This window comes from Lissotriton vulgaris, unplaced genomic scaffold (assembly GCF_964263255.1).
Source record: "Lissotriton vulgaris unplaced genomic scaffold, aLisVul1.2 SCAFFOLD_1160, whole genome shotgun sequence".
Lineage (NCBI taxonomy): Eukaryota > Metazoa > Chordata > Amphibia > Caudata > Salamandridae > Lissotriton > Lissotriton vulgaris.
Genome location: NW_028254497.1, coordinates 497,499 through 517,687, shown reverse-complemented (window position 1 = coordinate 517,687; position 20,189 = coordinate 497,499). Strand labels below are relative to the sequence as shown.

The following is a 20,189-nucleotide window of genomic DNA, read 5'->3' as shown; positions in this document are numbered from 1 at the left end:
CAGGGGTCCTTGTTCCAGTCAATAAAACTGGGGAGATCTGGCATCCCACAGATAGGGATGGGAAATTCTTAAAACTGGATGCCCTGGATATATTGTTTGGGGTTGATAAAGTCCTCTTCTGCACCACCTTGCCTTTCTTTGCAACAGAGTTCTACAAAGAGCTGATCAGCCATGCGATGGCCCTTTGTGGAATGGATGTAAAAGCTTAGTGCTCTCTTAGGTCAACACAATGGAGACTCTCTTACTCTTTCGAAGGGTGAGGTAAAGTGAACAAATGGCCAACGTGGAAAAGAGTCACAACTTTGGCAAGAAGGCGAACTGGTTCCTCAATATCAATTTGTCTGGTAGAAAGGTGGTTATGAGTGTTGAACCAAAAGTGTAAGTAGTTCAATTCCACTTCATGCTGATGCGACTCCAAAGAGGAAGAGATTTTTCAGCCTTGGCGAGCAGCTGTGCATATACTCAGAGTGTGTGCATATGAAAGAGTTTAGTGATATAATTGAAGACAACACGCAGGTAAGTGTTGAGAAGGCTTTATTCTATTCACCAAACTACTCAAAAAGAGGAATTCTATACCTGTGTTAGATAATATGCATTACAACACAATAATACAAACATCTGAATTTATGACCAACTGACAAGGACACACCAAAATAGAAATATCAAATCATATAGCAAGAACCATCTTGGATGCAGGGGGGGGGGGATCAGTGGCAGTGATCCTCCTGGACTTAAGCGCTGCATTAGACATGGTGGACCACGCCAGCCTTATCCACCGGCTTAACAGAGCGGGAGTCACTGGCACCGCCCTGGCCTGGCTCAAATCTTTTTTGGAGCATAGAACTTTCGAGGTGGCTGACGGGCATGCTTATTCCAGAGCACTACCTCTCCAGTGTGGGGTTCCTCAGGGCTCCTCCCGGAGCCCCACACTTTTTAATGTGTACATGTCTCCTCTGGAAGATATTGTGACACCTTTTGGTATAAAAGGTAGTCATGTATGCCGACGACACCCAACTTGTCGTCTCTCTAAATCAGTCGGCCCAATGCTTGGACAACCTAGCCACTTGACTTCAGAACATCTCAAATTGGACGAGCGACTCTCGCCTTAAACTTAATGGGGAGAAAACAGAGATTTTACTACTTGGCGACTCATGTAAACTCCCTACCACACGCTCATGGCCGCCCTCTGCATGTATACATCATCCCCCACCCCTAAAAAAGAAATCAAGAGCCTTGGCATCTGGATTGACCAAGAACTCAACTTTAAAGCCCAAGCGAGGAAAACTGCTGGAACATGCTTTGGCCTCATGCGGACAGCACGGAAAATACTCTCCCTAATCCCCATCCAGTCCAGAAAACTCTTTATTCAGGGCCTAATCATCTCAAGACTGGACTACCGAAACGCCCTGTACCTAGGGGCCCCAAAATTGGTCATCAACAAACTGCAACACGTCCAGAATGCAGCAGCCAAGCTCCTCACTGGGACAAAGCCCAGATGCCCTGCTAAACCTGCTCTCACATCACTACATTGGCTCCCAATTCAAGAAAGTATTATCTCCAAAACCCGCTGTATCTCGCACAAAATCCTCCACGGCAGAGGCCCCCCCATTCTGAGACCTCTCATCAAACCTCACAAAGCCAATAGACAGATGAGATCAAGCACCCTCTCCCTGGCCAGCGTCCCTAGAATAAGAAGAGCACGCTCAGGGGGACGCCTCTTCTCATACAACGCCCCACAGCTATGGAATGCCCTTCCCCTCAATATCCGAAGGGAAACCAACCTATTGGCCTTCCGCAGGTTACTAAAAACCTGGCTCTTCCCCTGAACATCCCTCCCTCCCTGGATCTAGCATGTTGAGCAACAGCGCTGGGACGCCCACGGGTAGCTATGCGCTTTAGAAATCAGACTCAAATTCAAAATATAAAAATAATTTTATTATTTTAAATTTATAAATACATCAAACATTTCAATAGGTTAAAACATAATAAAATTAAGGCACATCCCACACCGCACTCACTTGATCATCCAGATATCCAGTTACATACCCACACATACTCATACGTCCTAGAGCTCAAGGATCCAATAGTACACAATTGACAATTTGAAAGAGCAAGTGAACCAAGTCCCCTCATAGGTATAAATAACATCAATGTTTGCTGCATGTAGGGGTACAGAATATTTTCTGTGAAGAACAAGGTGAGCAAAATAGGCAGTGAATAAAATGTCCACAATATAGATCAATCGGTTTCCACATATACTTAGAATCAATGTTGCAGAAATAAATCTCAAAGGAGATGGAGGGAAAGAAATTGATAGGCAGAAGGGGTCGACCAGTATCTATCTATAAACACCGACACACGTTTCAGTGTTTGACCCAGGTTTGGGTCTTACCTTCCTCAGGGAGTAAATGTCAAACGAACAATAGCCAAGGGACATGCCTGCAATTCCACAAAATAGAACATACAGCAAGGTGTAGCAAAAGTTTCAAGGAGGATAAATGAATAAACAGGTCCTGGGTAAGACCTAAAAATGAAGCGCTCAGAGTTGCGCAGTGATGAGGCAGGGGGTTCAAAGGTCAAATATAAATAGAATCCCTACCAGGAGAGTAGCTAAGCCTGGTAATAGCAAGGGTCCTGTGCATGTATTGAGGCACCCATATGCTGCTCGAATAATGCAAACCACTCTTTTACACAGTGCACCGCAAAAGACGGCGTCCGCGTGTTCTAAACAAGCTGGGAGGGAACAAATGAGAGGTAACATGTACGACCCGGACTGTATGAACCACGCAGGGAGGGGAACAAATAAGAATATTGTTCTGTAACGGACTCAATCTCCCGATTACGTAAATAGCTACCAGTTTGGAGCCACAGAGGGAACTTCTGCGCGTTAAGAGAATGGCAACGTCAGTTTAAAGAAAGAAGGTTTCGACTAATTTGTCTCTGTTGTGTCGGCCAAGACTCTGCCAGCAGGAAATCAACCTATTCACCCAGACAGTCCAGTCACTGGAGTCAACTCTGGAATCTTCAGGACAAGGCAAGTCTGAACCAAAGGGAAGGGGATGGGGTGGGGACGGAATGTATCAACTACCAGATTAGACATTTAGGTTCCACTGAGGAATAATAAATTGTTTAGGAGAAAGAAAAGTGAGTCAAACCTTTCATAAACAGCATGACAATCTGTGACAAACATGATTTGTCATGCAAACACAGCAAGACTAGACTTCGTGAAAGTGTCTAACTGCAAAGATGATATCAACCACCTTGGTCAGAAGGTCAAATGCATTTAGCTGCCACCACATGTCTACAGTCATGGAGTTGAAGGTTCTAGAAGCTCGGGTGCAGGATCCTGTCCAGTTACTGAGACAAAAGGTCCTCTGGAGGCGGCCTTATCAGAGAACAAATTCTTATGTGCTCTGGGTACCAAACTCTTTTGGCAGTGCCCAGGACAAGGAAAATTGTCTTAAATCTTCCTCAGAACTCAAGGTAGGAGAGGTAGACGTGGGAAGTGTACATAAGGCCTTACTTCCATTTCAGCCAGAATGAGTCTCATAACGAGTTCTTTGGAGGAAATATTCCAGCATACAGAACACCCTGTTAGGTGATTGGCAACCAGAAGATGTTTGGCTTATCCAGTGACCTCCAAAGGAGTGGTGGCTCTTGGCACAGGATCCAGGATCCTACTCCACCCTGCTAGTTGCAGTACCACAGGGTGGTCACGTTATCCATCAGGACTTGTCACCCTTCCTTTAATGAATGTAGGGCCAGAGACAGGTGGCATCTGAAATAGAGTGAATCCTCTCCTGGTACCAACTATAGGACAGAGGAATTGTTTTGAATTTGTATGATTGACCACCAGCTGCATTTTTTAAATTTCATAGAGTAGCATTAGTAGCGATGAGGCCAGCTTTGGTTTGGGGGAGGAGGAAGATATCAGTGTTGGGAGTGATTGCCCAGCAGCAGTGGAGTATCTCATATCAGAAGAAAACAATGTGAACCTTGGCACCAGAGAGCAAGTCAGAACTGCCCGGCTCCTAATAACCTCACTAGCGAGATGAGGCACAAAAACCCTATTGTAGAGAAAATAAACTGACTCACTACTAGTAGAAGCAGTATCCGGATCTGCACTTTGACCGGTTGCTGATTTCTCCTTTTTCTTACTTTTCTTCTATGTTTCTCCAACAGCAGAGACCACTGGCCATGAAAAAAGTCACAACCCCTCTTCAGAGGTTAGAGCAGAAACGTGTTGACCTCTCAATATGGGTAAAAATTATCCCCATCCACCGGGGACCCACATGAAGATTTTTTCATGTCCATGAAGAGGAAGTTTTATAGCACTTTATCTATCCTCCTCTGCTCCCTGAGCAACAACCAACCATTCGGCTATTTTTATTAGTTAGAGCACCCAACATAAGGTTTGTATTTTTTTTTACAGTACTCCTCTTGAACTCATTATCCTAGGTCGCATCTCATGCCTGCATACAAGAGGCAGATGCCAGGAAGGGCTCGAATAAGCATGCCATCTCCAAAACGGATGAGGGCCTTCATCCATAACCAGTGAAAACAGGGACAGAGAGGCTTAAAGTCAGGGAGACCAAGTTCTCATTTGTGATGCACCAGTACAGTCCCCAGATTGACAAAAGCGACAAATGCACAAGTTACTTACCTTCGGTAACGATATAGCTGTAAGAAACAGTAGTTAGTGTTAGATTCCTTACCTTAGAATATCCCCAGGCGTCAGACTGGATCCAGAAAGTTTTGCGTAGCCGTACCCTTGCGCATCGGTAGGCATCGTCTGCGTCTCCGCGTCAGTCGTCGGCATCGTGGTAGCCGGGATGACGTTGGAGTACTTAGACGCCGCCCTTGCGTGCTGACGTCAGTTCTTGTACATAGCTTTCCGCGCCAGGAACGCAGAGCCATGACAGAGACCGACACTGGTGCCATGAAACTAGGGTCCTGAAAGGGATGACCCTAACCCTAGATATCGGTTCGCAGAACGGGGAGGAAGGGTGGGGCGGTAAGGAATCCAACACTAACTACTGTTTCTTACAGATATATCGTTACCAAAGGTAAGTAACTTGTGCATCTGAAAGAAACAGGTGTTAGAGTCCTTACCTTAGAATAGATACCCCAGCAATACCAATCCCGGTGGTGGGTCTGCGAACCAAGATCACACCAGAAAGTCCTGGAGAACGGAACGGCCGAAAAAGTCCTCTCTCCGGAATTGGCTGTCCAGGCAGTGTCTAGCAAACGTGTGCATCGAGGCCCACGTAGCTGCCTGACAGATGTCCTGCAAGGGAACTCCCCGACCCAGGCCAGTAGTAGCCACCGTGGCCAGAGTGGAATGGGCCCTCAGCCCAACAGGGGGCTCCTTTCTAGCCAAGGAGTAACAGACCTTGGTGCACAATACGACCCACCGAGAGATGGTCTGTTTGTGCACCGCCCATCCCTTCTTCGCGCCCACGTAACCAACAAAGAGCTGGTCGTCCTCCCGGAACTGGCGTGTGCGATCAAGGTAGAAGGAGAGGGCATGTTTTGGGTCCAGACCATGGAGCCTCTCTTCCTCTTTCGAGGGATGCGGAGGCGGAAAGAAGGTGGGCAAGGTGATGGACTGCCCGATGTGAAAGGCCGTAACCACCTTAGGCAGGAAAGGACGCGTTCTTAAAACAACTTTGACCGGATGGACAGAAAGGAGGCTTAGAAGATAGAGCCTGGAGCTCACTCACTCTCCTGGCAGGGGTGATGGCAACCAGGAATGCAGCCTTAAGAGTCAGAAGACGAAGAAGACAATTGTGAAGTGACTCGAAAGGAGGGCACATCAGAAAGATTAGAACATGGTTCAAGTCCCACTGAGGCATCACGAAAGGAACAGGAGGAAACATGTGCGTGATGCCCTTCAAGTATCTATTTACAACAGGGGACTTGAAAAGAGAAGGCTGATCAGGAGGCCTGAAGAAGTAAGAAATGGCAGAGAGGTAGCCCTTAAGAGTGCCCAGATCAGAGCCCTGCTGGGCAAGAGATAGAAGGAAGAGGAGAACCTCTGAAAGGGGGGCAGAGAGAAGATCCACAGCCTTTGCTGTGCCCCATGCCACAAATTCCACCTACAGGCGTATACCAATTTTGTGGAGGGACGCCTGGCTGCCAGAATCACATCACAGACTTCAGGAGGCAAGTCAAATGGCCTCAACTGCCGCCACTCAATCTCCATGAATGGAGGTGGAGGCTGGACAGGTTGGGGTGGAGGACTGTCCCCTGCTGCTGCGACAGAAGGTCCTCCTGAAGAGGCAGACGAATCGGGGGATCGACTGACATGCTGAGTAGCTCGGAATACCAAAACCTTTGCACCCCGGAGCCACAAAGAGGACTTGGGCCGGTCGGGTCTGATCTTCTTCAGCACTCTGGGCAGAAGTGGTATAGGCGGAAAGGCGTACAACAGACCGCAGCTCCACTCGCAACGAAAAGCGTCTCCGAGCGAGTGCCGCCTTGGAAATTCCAACGCGCAGAACTGATTACATTGCGCGTTCTCTTTGGTGGCGAAAAGATCTAACCAAGGCTCTCCCCACTGCTAAAAGGGGCCTTGCGCCATGTCAGAGTTCAGATGCCATTCGTGATCCATCATGCACCGGCGGCTGAGTTTGTCCGCCCTGGCGTTCAGGGAACCTGCCAGGTGTTGAATCACCAAGGAAATGCCTTGATGTTTCAGCCATGTCCAGAGGCGCAGAGCTTTCTGACAAAGTGTCCACGACCCCACCCGCCTTGTTTGTTGCAGTACCACATGGATGTGGTGTCCGTGAACACCTGCACTACACTTCCCCGGACAGAGGGAAGGAATGCCTTCAGTGCAAGCCGGATTGCCCGCAGCTCCAGAAGGTTGATGTGGAGCCGGGACTCCACAGGATCCCAGAGACATCTGAACTCCCTCTCCCCCATGTGCCCCCCCCCCCATCCCAGGAGGGACGCATCTGTCACCACTACGTTCTCCGGTTGGGGTAGGGAGGGAGATCTACTGCTGACCCAATCGCGGTTCGTGAGCCACCACTGCAACTGTCTTGCAGTGCCCTCCGAGATCCGGACGTGGTCGGACAGATTGCCCAGATGCTGTACCCACTGAAACTTCAGGTCCCACTGCAGAGCCAGCATCTGCCACCTGGCGTGATGCACCAGAAGGATGCAGGATGCCATCAGCCCCAGGAGCCGCAGCGTCAATCTGACCGAGACTCGGGTTAAAGGCTGAAAGACCGGAATCAGAGCCTGAATATCCCAAACCCGCTGTTCGGGGGGATAAACCCAAAACTGCGCCGAGTCCAGAACCGCTCCGATGAAGAGGAGCTTCTGAGAGGGGCAAAGGTGTGACTTCGGCACGCTGATGGAGAACCCCAGCGAGTGCAGGACGTCGGCCGTAGTCTGGAGGTGGGAGACGACTGTCTGGGGTGAGCCCGCCTTCAACAACCAATCGTCGAGATAGGAGGGGGGGGGGGGGGGGGGGGGGGAGACTGAAACCCCTAATCTGGCAGTGAACACCCGTGGGGCGCTGGTAAGGCCAAAGGGATGCACAGTAAACTGAAAGTGCCCGTGGCCTACCGTGAACCGCAGGTAACACCGGTGGGCCGGCAGGACGGGGATGTGGAAATACGCGCCCTGCAAGTGCAACGATACCATCCAGTCTTCTGGGTCCAGGGTAGCTAGGACCCGAGCCAAAGTCAGCATCTTGAACTTCTCCTTCCGGAGAAAGCCATTGACGCTCCTTAGATCCAAGACAGGGCATAGGCTGCCTTTGCCTTTCTTGGGTACCAGAAAGTTGTGGGAATAGCAACCACGTCCTAGTTCTGGCCCAGGAATGCGCTCGACTGTCCCTTTGGCCAAGAAGGCCGAAACTTTCTCCTGCAGAAGTTGCAAGTGATCCCCCGACATGCGGAGGTACTGCGGTGGCATAACTGGAGGGGTCGCCTCGAAGGGGAGGGAGTAGCCCCTTCGGACGATTTGCAGCACCCACCTGTCCGATGTGATGGAGCGCCACTGGAGGAGGTGATGGCCAACCCTGCCCCCCACTGGCGTCGAATGGGCCTGAAAACGCGGACTAGGAGGATTTTGAAGCAGATGCTGCGGGAGCGGGTGTGTACTGACCTTGCTGGTATCCCCCGGCACCGCCACGATGGTTACCGCGACCGAGTTGAGGTTGGTTCTGCGGCCTGTGGCTAGCTGGACGTGTGGGAGCACCCCTTCCTTGGCCACGAAAGGCGGAAGTCTGCTGGCGTTGGCCGAAGCCCAAGGACTTGCCCCTAGCCATGGAGTCCTTGAAACGCTCCAGCGCGCTGTCTGCCTTGTCGCCAAAGAGGCGACGGCCATCAAAGGGCATGTCCATAAGAGAGGTTTGGACATTACCAAAAAAGTTGGCGGACCTCAGTCAGGCGTGACGGGCAAACCGCTACCGTCGTTGCAATAGCCCTGCCTAGCAAATCCGTGGTATCCAGACAACACTGAATAGAATATCGTGCTGCATCCCTTCCCTCCGCAAGGGCTTGGGTAAGCTTTGCCTGGACCTCCGCCGGGCACTGCGGCAGCACTTCCGCAACTGTATCCTACAAAGAGTGGGAGTAACGGCCCAAAAGGCAGGCGGTGTTGACAGACCGCAACCCCAAACTCAGTGAGGAGAACAGCTTCTTACCAAACTGGTCATACCTTTTGGATTCACGATCCGGAGGGGAGGTCGGGAACGCGGTCTGGGAAGTTGAGGCCTGGATCACCAGGCTCCCAAGGGTGGGGTGGACAGACAAAACTGGGCTCGCCCTGAGCCGGGCGGTGACGTCTGGCCACGTTCCGATCTACAGGGAGGCCTGTAGAGGGCTTGGACCAGGTGCCCAACAGAACGTCAGTGAGGTCTTCGTTGAACGGCAGGAGAGGCTCCGAGGAGCTTGCCTGCGGTTTGAGCAACTCAGTGAGGAGGTTAGTCCTCACGGCCGCGACTGAGAGCTCAAGAGCAAAAGCCTTGGCTGTCCTAGTCAACACCACACTGTAAGCAGCCCCCTCCTCCATTGCACCGGTAGGAGGGGAGACAAAACCCATGTCGGACGAAGTGTCCAGACCACTGGCTTCCCTCAGTTCATCTGCCCAGTCCTGGCTCAACTGGCACTGCTGTGCCAGAGGGTCCTCAGACCCCTCCCAGTCCCCCTTGTCACCCATCTCCTGAAGGTCAGGAAGAAATGATGGAGCCGGGTCGTCGGTGAAGGGTTCACCGATCGGCATCGAAAACTGCACCGGCAAGCGCCGGTCCGACGCCGGATCCGGACCGGGGTGGGGATCGGGACAACGACGCTAGAGGACGGCGCCGGGGGCGACACCCTTGGTGACTACGTCGGCAGATGGGTCGTAAGGTCAACCGGCGTCGTCAAGGATCCAGGCCTGGATCCTGAGGAACCCTGCTGCGTAGGGATCGAAGTAGTCGACGGCGCCGGGGCCGAAGCACCTGACAGCGCCGGGGCCGAAGCACCTGACAGCGCCGGGGCCGAAGCCGCCGGTCCGCTTGGGCTCCCAGACGGGCCCGCGGGGCCCCGAAGGCACCTCGGCGGGACCAGACGAAGGGAAGCGCAACCTCATGGCCATGAGGAAGGCTCTGATCTCCTCCGGCGTCGCATTCAGCCCAGGGAACGGCGGGTATGGAGCCGGACGCGGCACTTGCGGCTCCGGCGGAGCCACGTGGGTGGCGTTGCCCGAACCCCCGGCCACGTCTGGGGGAGTCAGAAGAGTGATGCCACTTCTTCGACTTCTTGTGCCTCGACTTACCTGAGGACTCTGAGCCCGACGAGTGGTGTCGACTCGCCGAGCTGTGATGACTTCAGGCCCGCGACCGGTCCCTCGACCTCCTCCTGGACCGGGACCTCGAGCGGCGCGGGTCCGACTGGCGGATCTTGAGGCTCTTACGGAACCGCTCCAGCCTAGCCTTCGACGTAAAGGCCCGGCAGTCGGGGCAAGACTTGTCATCGTGGTCAGCCCCATGGCAATAAAGGCACCGACAGTGGGGGTCGGTAACCAAAATCAGTCGGTTACAGTCGTCGCAGGGTTTGAACCCAGGCATCCCTATCGGCACCGGAGTCTGGAATCTACTCGAGAAGATCCAAATATATCGAAAAAGTTAGTCAAAAATTGACTAGGAGTGCTGCTCTTCCCAGATCTGCGCTTGCTGGTGCAGAAAAAAGAACTGATGTCAGCGCGCAAGGGCGGAGTCTAAGTACTCAGACGACGTCATCCCGGCGACCATGACGCCGACGACAGACGCGGAGCCGCAGACGACGCCTACCGATGCGCAGGGGTACTGCTACGCAAAACTTTCCGGATCCAGTCTGACGCCTGGAGATATTCTAAGGTAAGGAATCTAACACTAACTTGTTTCTTTCAGATGTGCTATTTTATGTGACATACTAAAGCATTGCTATGGAAGATACTGGAAGTAGTAGTAGTGAATAGATGTGGTTATGGGGTAGGCATGGAAGAGGGTCTCTGACTGGTGTCTGAAAGAGTTACAAACTGTTATAGAATGGAGGGAGGCATCAATGAAAAATAAATGGGAAGGGCAAGAATAGCTTTATATTTTAATATGAGAAGCATGGAAAACATCCTCTTGCACCTGGCAGCTGCTGCAAAGCTTTTGTTGAAGAGCTTTGAGATGTTCATTACATCAGTGAAAAATGAAAAGGATTGGGCCAGGTGGTGACTGCAGGAGGTAAAGATGAATAACGGATGTACAGTGTATCAGTCTATTACAGAGTTAGAGATTCCAAGAAAGCAAATTTTATACAGACAAGGGAATTCATTCTTCCACAGTAGCAAAGTGTGTTCAGAATTTGTACAACATATCGAAGCTATGGACATGCAATTGTTCATTTATCTGCGAGGTTAAAAAGCCACAAAAGCAGTCCTGTGGAACAATGACAAAGGGCATGCTTAAAACATGCTTAAAACTATCATTGTGACAGAAGAAATAATTCAGCTTAAAAATTGAATAACTGATTCAGGATGGTATTTAGTGATTTTGCTGGTGCTCTTATGTGTCTGACCAGGATATATGGAGAACACGCAGAAAGGAAATTAATGAGGTTCTAAAGCATATGATGAAAGAGTCCTGTTCAATGTGAGGGTCAGATAGTTAACTTAAGAGAGGGGAAGTGTCAAGCTGAAATCACAGAATTCTTAAGTCGGGCAAAAGCTGTGTAAGTCAACCCCAATGCAAATTCCCAACAGTGATTAGATTGCTTGCGGAGGAAGTGGCCAGAAAACAAAAATCAGCAAGAGCTGAAAAAAGGTTAGAAGTGAGCTAGGTAGCTGATAACTGGACAGTTTCAAAGCTTGAGGATACACAAAAGAAACTGAGTCAGTCTAATGGTGATTGAATGATTGGTGGTATTCTGATACTGAGGGAGACATGAGTTTCTCGTACAGTCTAAATTATATTCAAGTTACCCAGATATCCACAGATCAAATGCTTAGGAATACAGCAGCCAAAGTCCTCCACAGAGAACAAATATTAACAATTGTCCATGGACATGCAGTAGTTCGCAGCTGTAAGAGCAGACAGAGGAGGATAATTCATATATTTATATATTAAACACTGCAATCCTTTCCATCATCTTCTGCAGCAGTCGCACATATCTTGTTAAGGGGAGAGTTAAATTATGGGATTAAAAATATGTATTTCAATTTAGGGCTGTCAAAGACACACCAGAATATCTATTCCATAATGAAGTTGCATATTTCCATGTGAATCTATTTGAGAGAAAGCAGATATAAAAAATAAAAAAACATTTGTACTCAAAAAACCTTCAACCTCATTTGTACTCAAACTTTACTGTACATTTTGCTAAGAAGTCGCTGTTTTTGAGTCTTAACATTAATAAAAATAATCAGCCTAAAAAATGCTACATTCATTACTGCAGAACAACGACTGCTCAATTTGTTGCACTGGAATTCAGAGACCCTGCAAGATGGTTGGCAACCAGAAGATGTTCTGTTTGACCAGCTACATCTAGAGGTGTGTTGGCTCTAGAAACAGGATCCAGGTTCCCACTCTGCCCTGCTTCTTGCAGCGCCACAGGGTGGTCCATGAGCACCAGCATCAGCCTCCCTTTGATTGATGGCAGGAAGGCATTCAGGGCCTGAGATGGCCCAAAGATCCACAACACTAATATGTACCTGCTCTGTACTGGAGACCACAGGCGTCTGATCTCAACCTCTTGCAAGTGTTCCCCTACCCACCAACCAAGCAATGACACTTAACAGTGGACCTTTCCAGCTGTTACTTTCCTGGGTCCCAATTCAATCTCGTTGACAATAATAGAGAAACTGGATATTAACTTACCATCTGCTTGTGCGGTTTATTCTCAGTGTTATTTTTAGCCTCTCTGGCCTTGTCAATGTCTTCAGCAGTTAATCCACTGACTGAGGAATGATCCTGGTGAAAGGCCCGGTACTGCCCCGGTCCAGCAAATGGACCTCCAGAGTTCGTGACACCTTTGAATATCGTTCCATCAGCAGAAGCGGTATGAGGTGGGACAGCATGCTCCACATCACTGATGTCACCAAAAGGCTTCTCTGGACCAGAGTTGTAATTTGGCCCATCCGGAGAGTGTCCACTGTCCTGACCTTGGCTTGTAGCATGGTCCTTCATGGATGCGTCTGGGGCGGCCTCTGAGAAACTGTACTCCATGCTCTCAAAATCATTATCTGCTAAATTCTCCTGCTGCTTGCCAAGATGCTGTAAGAAAACATGGACAACATTTCAGAACAAAAGAAACACACAATTCTGCATAGCTAAAAGATACTGTCACAAATAAAACTGCCAATGAAAAAAGCACTTTGCCATCAGCAAACATCTGGATGTAATCCCCAAGAAATAGCATTCCATACCAAACCCCCCCCCCTCCGCCCCCCATCAAAAATAAACTCAATTGGCAAGCCACTAGTTAGCTGAAATACCAGTGCTCTCACTACTCATCATACAGTAATGTAAATGTTGTACACTAGATCAGCAACGCTTAATCTTTGACTACCGTGGACCCCTGCTGAATCACTACCGGAAGCCGGGGACCCAAACCTGTGCAAGTGATATGATTTGAACCTCAAAACAAAAACACCAATACTAAAACAAGTACATCAAATACAAAAATTATGCAATAGTGTATTTAATTCACAAATAAAAACATATGCAAAAATCGACATTTTAATCAGCAGGTTGGAGGATTCCAAATGTAAGTTTTATTTCTAAAAGATGAATTGACAAGCTTGCAGTATATTTTTTTGTCTCTAGTGATCCAAATGCGCGCTCGGTTTGTCAGCTTTTACCAGTGCTCCAATTTGAGCCACCAAAAGTACATTTTAGATCCCTTTGCTGTATTTGTGCTGCTCCCACAAGTCAAGGTAAGGGCATCCATTTAATTTTTAACCTCCAATTATAAACTCCTTAGCACACAGCTTTTTACTAAATATTTAATTTTTTGGAACAGTCGTTGACACCCAGGAGTGCGGGACCACAACCAAAGATGAAAGAATCACTATGCTAGATTACACAAAATTAACTTGCAAATGCAAGATACAAGCGTTTGGAGATTGTGGCGTTAACTAAAAACGCTCATTAAATAGAAAGATCAGTCCATATACTAAGAAGTTGCTTTTCAAGGCAAGTAGAGAATGCAATAAATTAATGACGTTTTCAGTTTTTCTGTTACTACAGTTAGAACGAGTTATGGAATTCATTTTTCAAGTAAATACGAAATAACGCTGGAAAAACAATTAGTTTAATATTGCCCACTCACTAAAGGTTGACAGTATGACGTCTACTACAGCACAAATGTGATGCATTATCTACAAAACTCGGCAACAATAACAAGCCATCATCAATTATAGCAAGACAGGCATTAGATACCAGTAGGCTGTCTAAGACAGAACATCATAGTAATAGCAGCAGTAGCATTAAGAGTGGGACAAGTGTTAGAAATATATTCGTTAGCACTTAATTTCCAAAGACTGTGTTTTGTGTGCCTGCTTCACCATGCCAGTTTTCGACTTTCAACAAAAGGTCAAAGTGACTGGTGCCTCTACAACAGCACTTCTTGTAATTGGTATGTCCAATTTAAATAAAGTTCAACACCTGCTCATTTACTCAGAACTATCAGGTTGTAGAAAAGTACTGGTATAGACCACTCACTGAGATGCAGTATAAACACAACACAGCACCAACGCTTCTCCCCTTAAACAGCATTTGCACAATCACACAAAATCGTATGAGAAACTAATACTTTCGCACAAGCCATTATCCACTATATAATATTTCCAAAGAGACACTGAATAATGGTCATCGTACAGTGTTCTCCATCATTAGCTTGGAGAGCAGTACACGTCCACATGCAATTAAAAAGGTCATCACATGTTTTGTCTGTTCTTGGCAGACTTCTAGCATGGATCTGCCTTTTGAAAGAGAGCACAGGCCTGGGCTCAGTTAGGCACATGTCACACACATGGAATTCCTCTAGTACGAATATTGTTTCTGCGATTGTTTCTGTTCTCCAAATCTTCACAATGCTCTAGTAATTGGATGTGTAGCTTCAGTTTTTACAGTCAGCAATTTGTTCGCGTAATCCTGATTCCACATCATGTACTTGATGTGTTAATGCAGCATGTCCCTGCATTACTATAACTTAAGACTAATCTGAATAACCAACAATACCTACCAAAAAACAAAAACATTAAGCCCGGGACCTGGAACAGCATGCAGATAACTGTAAAAGCGCAACAACGCCTTGTCAGAAATAGTAAGAACTATATGGACAAGTTACTTACCTCTTAACGCCTTATCTGGAAGAGACATGATCTAGCCTCAGATTCCTTACCTGTGAATTTCCCAGGTGTCAGGCTGGATCCAGAAGATGTATTACCCTTGAACAATATCCTTGAGTGTCTGTAGGTGGTGTTGGTCCGCTCTGTTAGACTTTGGCGTTGTCTCCACCATTGTGACATGTGCATCACCTATATAGGTGCCAATTTGGCGTGCTGACGTCAGTTATTTTCACCACTTTTCGCGCCAGAAGCTTGGAGCCATGAAGTGCACTGACAGTGGTGTGTTTTGAACAACTAGGGACCAGGAAAGGGGGACAAGCACCGACCCTGGCAACCTATGTGCAGTGCGGGAGGATGGGTTGGCCGAAAAGAAATCTGCAGCTAGATCATATCTACCAGATAAGGTGCTACCAAAGGTAACTAACTTGTATTGGATACCCAAGAAATACCATCCCTGGAGGAGGGACATGTTAGAACGATAACGCTCTCTTTATATCAAGACTGTGGAGTTGATTCAATTCCTTGGAGGTGTGCGGAAGAGGATAAAAAGTGGGCAAGGTGCCCGGTTGCTCAACAAGAAAAGGTGTTACCCACTTTCGGTAAAAAAAGAGTCCCTACTGCCAAGCACCAACTCATCAGGGAACATTGTCAGGTACGGAGGCTTTTATGAGAGAGCCTCCAATTTGCTCCCCCTCCTGGCACATGTTATTGCCACTACAAAAGTTGTTTTGATGGTAAGCAGCCAGAGAAAGCAGTAGTGCAGGGGTCCGAACAGAGCACACATTAGGAAGGTGAGAACCAAATTGAGGTCCCATTGAGTTATGATGAAAGGGGCAGGTAGTAACATACGTCCAAGCCCCTTAAGAAACCCATTTACAACAGGTCATAAAAACAAAGAGGGTTGGTCTGGTAGCCTCAAAAAGTCAGACCGGGCCGAAAGGTACCCTTTGAACGTCCACTGTGAGGAAGAGGCTGGACCACCAAACTCTAGGGGGTAGTGTGGTTCGAGAGGAATTTTGGGTCACCAGGTGCAGGGCGAATGCGGTAGGTGGTTGTCCTATTCACAGGAGCCCTTGTGCTGGGCTAGGACAGAATGACATCAGTCAAGGCCTCGTTGAAAGGCACAAGGTGTTCCGAGGAGACACCTAGCTGCAGGACCTCAGTCAAGATGTTCGCCTTGACTTCCACCAACGAGAGCTGAAGGCCCAGGACCTTGGCTGCCCTCATCACCACCATAGCGTATGAAGCTCCCTCCTCTGTAGCAACAAAAAGGGAAGTAAGCAGGCCAGAATTTAGACAGGTATCTAGTCCACTGTCCTCACCCAATTCCTCATACCATGCTGGTATTGTGAAGGGTCCAGCGACCCCCTCTAAATGTTCCTTCATTCCTGGCCCTCAAAATAAAGCTGAGGAACCAACCTATGATACAAGGGTGCTGTCGGTGCCAGATTGTAGCCCTGGTTGAGACAGAGGTGGACAGTTTCACCCAAAATTGGGTTAATACCTTACAGTGCCGGTTTCTAATTTTCCTAAGAGCCACTCCCCAATAAAAATGTGTATCACCAAAGGTCTATATGGTTGTCAATCTAAATTTCTGGCCGCAATCAAGGAGCTTGTACCCCAAGGGAAGGAGCAGACTGAACGGCAGCAGAGAATCCAAGAGCCTCAAGAAACTGAATAAGGATGAAGAGGAAGTTTGGAGACAAATCAGCTTTCGCAGCTTCTCGCAAAGAATAATTTTTATGTCAACACACACAGACAGGCATTAACAGTCTTTTGGTCTTATGCACTGTAAACCAGGAAGGACCGAAATAGTACAGAAATGGAAAGTTTTTCATTGCAGACTGAGGTGATACAGGAAAAGTCTGGCATTAAAGAGGTAAATGCAAATTGCTTACTGAGAAGTATGAATAGGCCTGTCAAAATACAGAAGTCAACAAACAGGGCTTAATGTGTCATATTTGGCATCATAAAGTATGTGTTCTGAGGGCGTGGCCAAGCAGCATGGCCGACAGGACGTGAGCTTCACCAGCTCCGTCCGAGGACCCACTAATCCTGCCTAAAAGATCCTTGCTGGACCCTTCCGAAGGGGAGCTGACGGTCCGGATCCTCTCCTGCCACGTTGGGGACCCCCACATTGCCGTGAGAGCCTCCGGTGCCCCGGCAAACACCGCCGGAGATCGAAGCGGCGCTCTGAGGGCTCCGCCTGGTTCTACGCGAGACCGCGGACTGGGCCTGCGTGTGAGACTAGCGGTGAAGGCGTCTCCCTGCTCCGGGGCTGACCGCGTCCGCTGCTGACCCCTCGATTGCTGGAGAAGGTGGCGAGCGTCCAGGGCGGCTAGTGGAGGGCTGATCTGGGGTCCGGTGATCCCCGCTGACCCGTGTGAGGGGTTGCAGCACCCGCCCCTCCCCCCTCCGATCCTCTGCTGTACCGGAGCTCCCGGCTGTGGAGCGCAGCCCCGGGTGAGTGCTTCCCTGGTCCCTGGGGCTCTGCAGGACTGTTGGAGGGCTGAGGCGGTGCGGCCACCAAGGGCTTATCGCTGATATTACCGCAACTGTTGGCCTTTGGAGCCCGTCCCCGCACTGAGTGCCGGTGCGACCTGCACAGGCTGCCCCTCCTGGTTTTTCTGCAGCTGTGGGGGTTGCGGCCTCCGTCCCTTCCCCGGGACAGTGAACTACGGCGGCCCTTCCACGTGGAGCCGGTGGTGGCGCTGGGACCTGCGGCGGCCTGAGGGGTTGGGCTCCGGGGGACGTGGGTGGCTCGGAGCCCCCCTGGTATACACGACATTGCCTGGGAGCCGGGGCGCCTTCCTTCCTACGCAGCAGCGGGATACAGACTGTGATACCCCCGGCCCACGTTACGCCTTGCCCCTAGAGGCTTGAAGATTGTTCTGTTGCTCCTGGATGGTGAGGGGGCTCGTCCCGGGTGCACTAGTTGGCGGGGGAACTGATTGGTTGGCTGCCCCCGATCGGATTGCCCGGTACGCCCTGCTGAATTGTCCTCTCCGCCGGTCCTCCCGCCTTCGCCCTGCTGTTGGGATCTGTGCCTACCCGGTGGGACCGGGTGAATCCTAGCTGAGGCGCCCCGTGGGGGCTCCCGATCTGCCCCCCAAGATGACGACCCGCAAGGATAGGAATGCGAAATCCTCCCAACCCAACACCATCGTGCAGTATACCACCCCAAGACTGCCATCGCAGAGGATCACGCGGCAGACGGACCGGAAGATGGGGGCGATGGACCGCATGAACCTTCCCGGGCAGAGATCCTGAAGGCGATCCAGGGATCCCATTCTGCCTTGGAGAGGCAGATCGAGACGGTGTCGATAGACGTAAATCTCCTCCGGACGGACCTCCGTAAGGTGGCAGACAAGGTCTCAGACGCGGAGGGCAATATTGCCCAACTGCAAACGGAAGTGGCCTCCCTGCAGAAATCGGTCGCGCACCTGACGTCCACTACCCGTGCACTGGAGAGGAGGGCGGAGGATGCGGAAGGCAGGGCCCGTCGGAGCAACATCAGGGTCCTAGGCGTGCCGGAGCGCCTTGAGGCGGGCAACGCTGAACGCTTCTTGGAGACGTGGATCCGTACCCAGCTATGCCCGACCGGACTGTCCAGTGTCTTTGTTATTGAGAGGGCACACAGGGCCCTGGTTCCCCCTCCACGCCCGGGCGAGTCACCTAGAGCCATCATTGCAAAGATTCTCAATTATAAAGATCGCGATTGTATCCTACGGGCCGCGAGAGAAATGGAGTCCATCACCATTGAAAATAGTCGTGTTTCCATCTACCCCGACTATACTCAGCAGGTGCAGGAGCAACGGAAGTCCTACCTGGGCGTCAAGCAGAAACTTCGGGACATGAAGCTACAATATATGCTCCTGTACCCGGCCAAACTCAAGGTGCTCTCCCAAGGGCGCGCTCACTTCTTTGAGTCACCGGCGGAAGTGTGGGAGTGGCTCGAGATACGGGGAGACGACCTACCTCCTGGTGAACGGGGGGCCCCCGCGAGACCTGGGGGACCCGGCCCCAGAGACGTCGACGAGGCAGAGGGAGACGTAGGTCTGGATCCCGGGGTTCTCCCGAGCCCCGGATTACTGTTGGCGAGGATGGGGCGCTCCACGTGAGACCATCAACGGCGGGGGCCGATCCGGAGTCACAGGAGGCCCCTGCACCTGGTGCGATCCTGGTCCCGGATACCTTGCAGGAAACCTTGCTGGAGATACACTCTGCGCCCCCGGTGGTACCGGAAACCGCCCTCTCCGACACACGGCCTGAGTGAACTCTGATATGAGGTACTGTCTTGTTAAAATGTTGTTGCCCTGGGAGGTTGGGTGGGTCGCCTCTCCTGGTTTATGCATGCCCGGTACTGTCTCTGCCTGGTGCTGGGAGCCCTGGTTGATGGGCTGAACGGAGGATGGACACCATGTTGGCCGAGGCGTTGTGGTGCGAGGTCCTAGAGTTTATGGCGTACCGTCGCCCAGCATTGGAATTGACTTTCATGAACATTCCCAGAGACTGTCCTGGAACATTGGGTCCTCGGGGAGTTGGGGGGGAGGGTGGGTGGTTTTGTTTGGTTGTGTGTGAGTGTGGGGTGCGTGTAGTGTATGGGGTGGCTGTGCACGTCCTGGCACTGGCAGGGGAAGGGCAGGGTAGCGTTTTTGGTTGTTGCTGTCCTTTTGCTCGCGGGTGGGGGGGGGGGGGGGGGACTGGTTCTGATGGGGTGTTGGGTCCCATTGTTTTTGAATGGCGCTGGTGTGGGATGACCGGGATGGTGTGTTTTCCGGTTGAGTCATTCCTCCTTATGAGCGGGGGAGGGGGGGGGGGGGGTTGTTTTTGGGGTTGGGTGGTTGCGGGCACTGTGGGGTTGGGGGGAGTTGTGGGGGGTATTTGTTTTTGGCATGGTGTGTACTACTGTTCGTGCCCCTAGGGGGCTGTTTGCAGAAGTTAAACTTGGATGCCCGGATGGGCAAGACCAACGCTTATGGGATTCAAATTTTTAACTTGGAACGTGCGTGGCCTGGGTACTTGCTCCAAGCGGTATAGGGTGCTATCCTTCCTTCGTCGGCATGGAGTGTCAGTGGCGTGCCTACAGGAAACGCATTTGAATGAGGAGGGTGCTCTTAAATTGGCAAGGAAATGGAGGGGTCAGGTGTTTCATTCCTCCTTCTCTACCTATGCTAGGGGGGTCCTGATCTGGGTGGCTCCGGGGGTGCCCCTAGCGGTCCAGTATGTTGAGGCTGATGTAGAGGGCAGATATGTTCTTATACGTGTGAAACTGGATGGGAGGGACTTCCTGCTGGTGAACTCTTATGCACCTAACATAGATGACCCGAGTTTCTTTACTGGCCTGCAGGAGCTTATAGCGACAGACC

The 20,189-nt window shown here is 50.4% G+C and overlaps 1 protein-coding gene across 1 annotated transcript in view; it reads right to left on the bottom strand.

Moving 5' to 3' along the window:
• Positions 1-20,189, bottom strand: part of LOC147659524 (atypical kinase COQ8A, mitochondrial-like) — a gene marked incomplete at its 3' end in the record, with an annotated part of 394,993 nt that overhangs the window by 217,416 nt on the left and 157,388 nt on the right. Inside the window, exon 3 of the mRNA XM_086951674.1 lies at positions 12,347-12,742. Coding sequence (XP_086807800.1) covers positions 12,347-12,742 — 396 coding nt within the window. The remainder of the gene's footprint in view (positions 1-12,346; positions 12,743-20,189) is intronic.